This window comes from Limulus polyphemus, unplaced genomic scaffold, assembly GCF_000517525.1.
Source record: "Limulus polyphemus unplaced genomic scaffold, Limulus_polyphemus-2.1.2 Scaffold899, whole genome shotgun sequence".
Lineage (NCBI taxonomy): Eukaryota > Metazoa > Arthropoda > Merostomata > Xiphosura > Limulidae > Limulus > Limulus polyphemus.
In genome coordinates, this window is record NW_013666509.1 from 197,524 (window position 1) to 199,393 (window position 1,870).

A 1,870-nucleotide genomic window follows, 5' to 3' on the forward strand; every position below is an offset into this window, starting at 1 on the left:
ATCAATTCATGTGAATATGACTGAAAAATTTAATTTTTCTGTAAAAGGTAGTGTCTATTTAATTGTGACCATGCTGTGTGTGTGTATATATATATATTGTTCCCCTTTCTTTATGAAATGATAATAAGCTATACTTATATTATTGGTTTCTTAGAATGGAATTTCAAAGAAAAATGCTCTTATACTTACTACAAAATCTAAGAAATAAGTTTTTCTGATTCTGATATAATGTCTTAAATACAAAATGGCTAACATTTGGAAAATACAACTTGAGTCAAAAATGTCTTAGGATGTAAGGTTTATTTAGTAATATTTTCAAAATATTCATGCTTGGAACCTTAAGTCACTATGTCCTTTATCTAATTTTGGTTAATTACAATTAATCTTCAAGACTAATTTCAGGAATTGATGCTACAAACAAGTTACCTCTTTCATGAGTTTCATGGGTACAGTTTTGATCATTCTACCTAAAAGATGTAAACATGGTAGTTAGTTTTGACCTATACATTACAGCTAGTTTTAATCTCATGGTGAAGACAGTCACAATCTTTGATGATACATAAACGTATACATAGATACAATAATCTATACTTAATAAAACAATGGTGACTTATAATTTACAAAGCTGCAAACCAATTATAAATCTTTATATGAACAAAAAAATTTCAAGTATTTAAGAATTAAATAATAGGGGGGGGGGGGGTAGGTACAATGTATACTGTCTCACCTGTTGATCCTCTATACTTGGTTAAACTGCACAAGAAAAACCTGAGGCTTAACAAGTAATTGAGCCAATCAGTATGATCACAATGATCACAGTTCAAAGTCAGCTGACCAGACAATCAATGGATACATTTCATTTATAATCAGTATTAAATCTTTCAAGATGGTTGAGTGTGGCCAAATGTTGATGGTCAACACCAACTAATACTGAATGAGAAGTGATAACATTTTCATTATTTCTACTACTCCAAGTATAAAAACAAAATTCATTGATTACATCTTAAAGTGAATTTGATATAAAAAAGAAGTGAATGGTTAATACCATAATAAATTTTTCCACTGCCTATCACAAGTAAGTTAAAGCTAATACTTCTTTCTATATCTAAACTTAAAAACAACTTCCCTTTCATTTTGAAAGGTCTGTTAGGTGTGACATTCAAAAACAATAGGAGTTGCTCACGTTGATTGGATTAGCTACTTGACGAACCACTGGACTCTGGTCAACATCAAGATCACATTTCTACTACATACTAGTTTATCAATATTCTCTTTATGGCAACAAAAGTGTAAAATTTCAAAGAGCTTAAACATTATATTTTTAATAACAAACCTAAGATTATAATTTTACTTTTATAAATAAAACAATTTCAAGAGTAAAATATTTACTAGAATTATTAATTTCCTTAATTTAAAGATACATGTGATACACACACACTTGAACTTTTAATCTTAATTCCATACACAGCACATCTTACCTGTAAATCTAAGAATCTACTATATACATGTGTATGTATATCTATCCTATTGCTTCTATTATACTGAAGTGGCCCATGACTTAAATTTTCTTATAATGAGTTAATTATTTTATTATTGAACATTAGAGTAAAATATTGAGTAAAGTGTGTCCAGAAATTAATTTGAATAAATGTTATAATTACGTCAAGACATCCCATACATCTGTAAAAGTGTACTGAACATTATTAAACTCATACAAAGACTAGTTACTGCCACTAACATTCAGATTCACTGGAAGGTTAACATCACATTCACAATCAGAATCTCATGTCGTGTGATTTTTAAAGTTGTGAAATAACAAATTCTATTTTTTTTTTTTTTTTTTTTTATGATTATGGTTGTCTTTATTATT

General features: G+C 28.2%; 1 protein-coding gene across 1 annotated transcript in view; it reads right to left on the reverse strand.

The window, feature by feature from the left end:
• Positions 1 to 1,870, reverse strand: part of LOC106461108 (sorting nexin-14-like) — a 114,171-nt gene that overhangs the window by 19,055 nt on the left and 93,246 nt on the right. Inside the window, exon 22 of the mRNA XM_022387987.1 lies at positions 427 to 467. Within this exon, the coding sequence (XP_022243695.1) occupies positions 427 to 467 (41 nt within the window). The remainder of the gene's footprint in view (positions 1 to 426; positions 468 to 1,870) is intronic.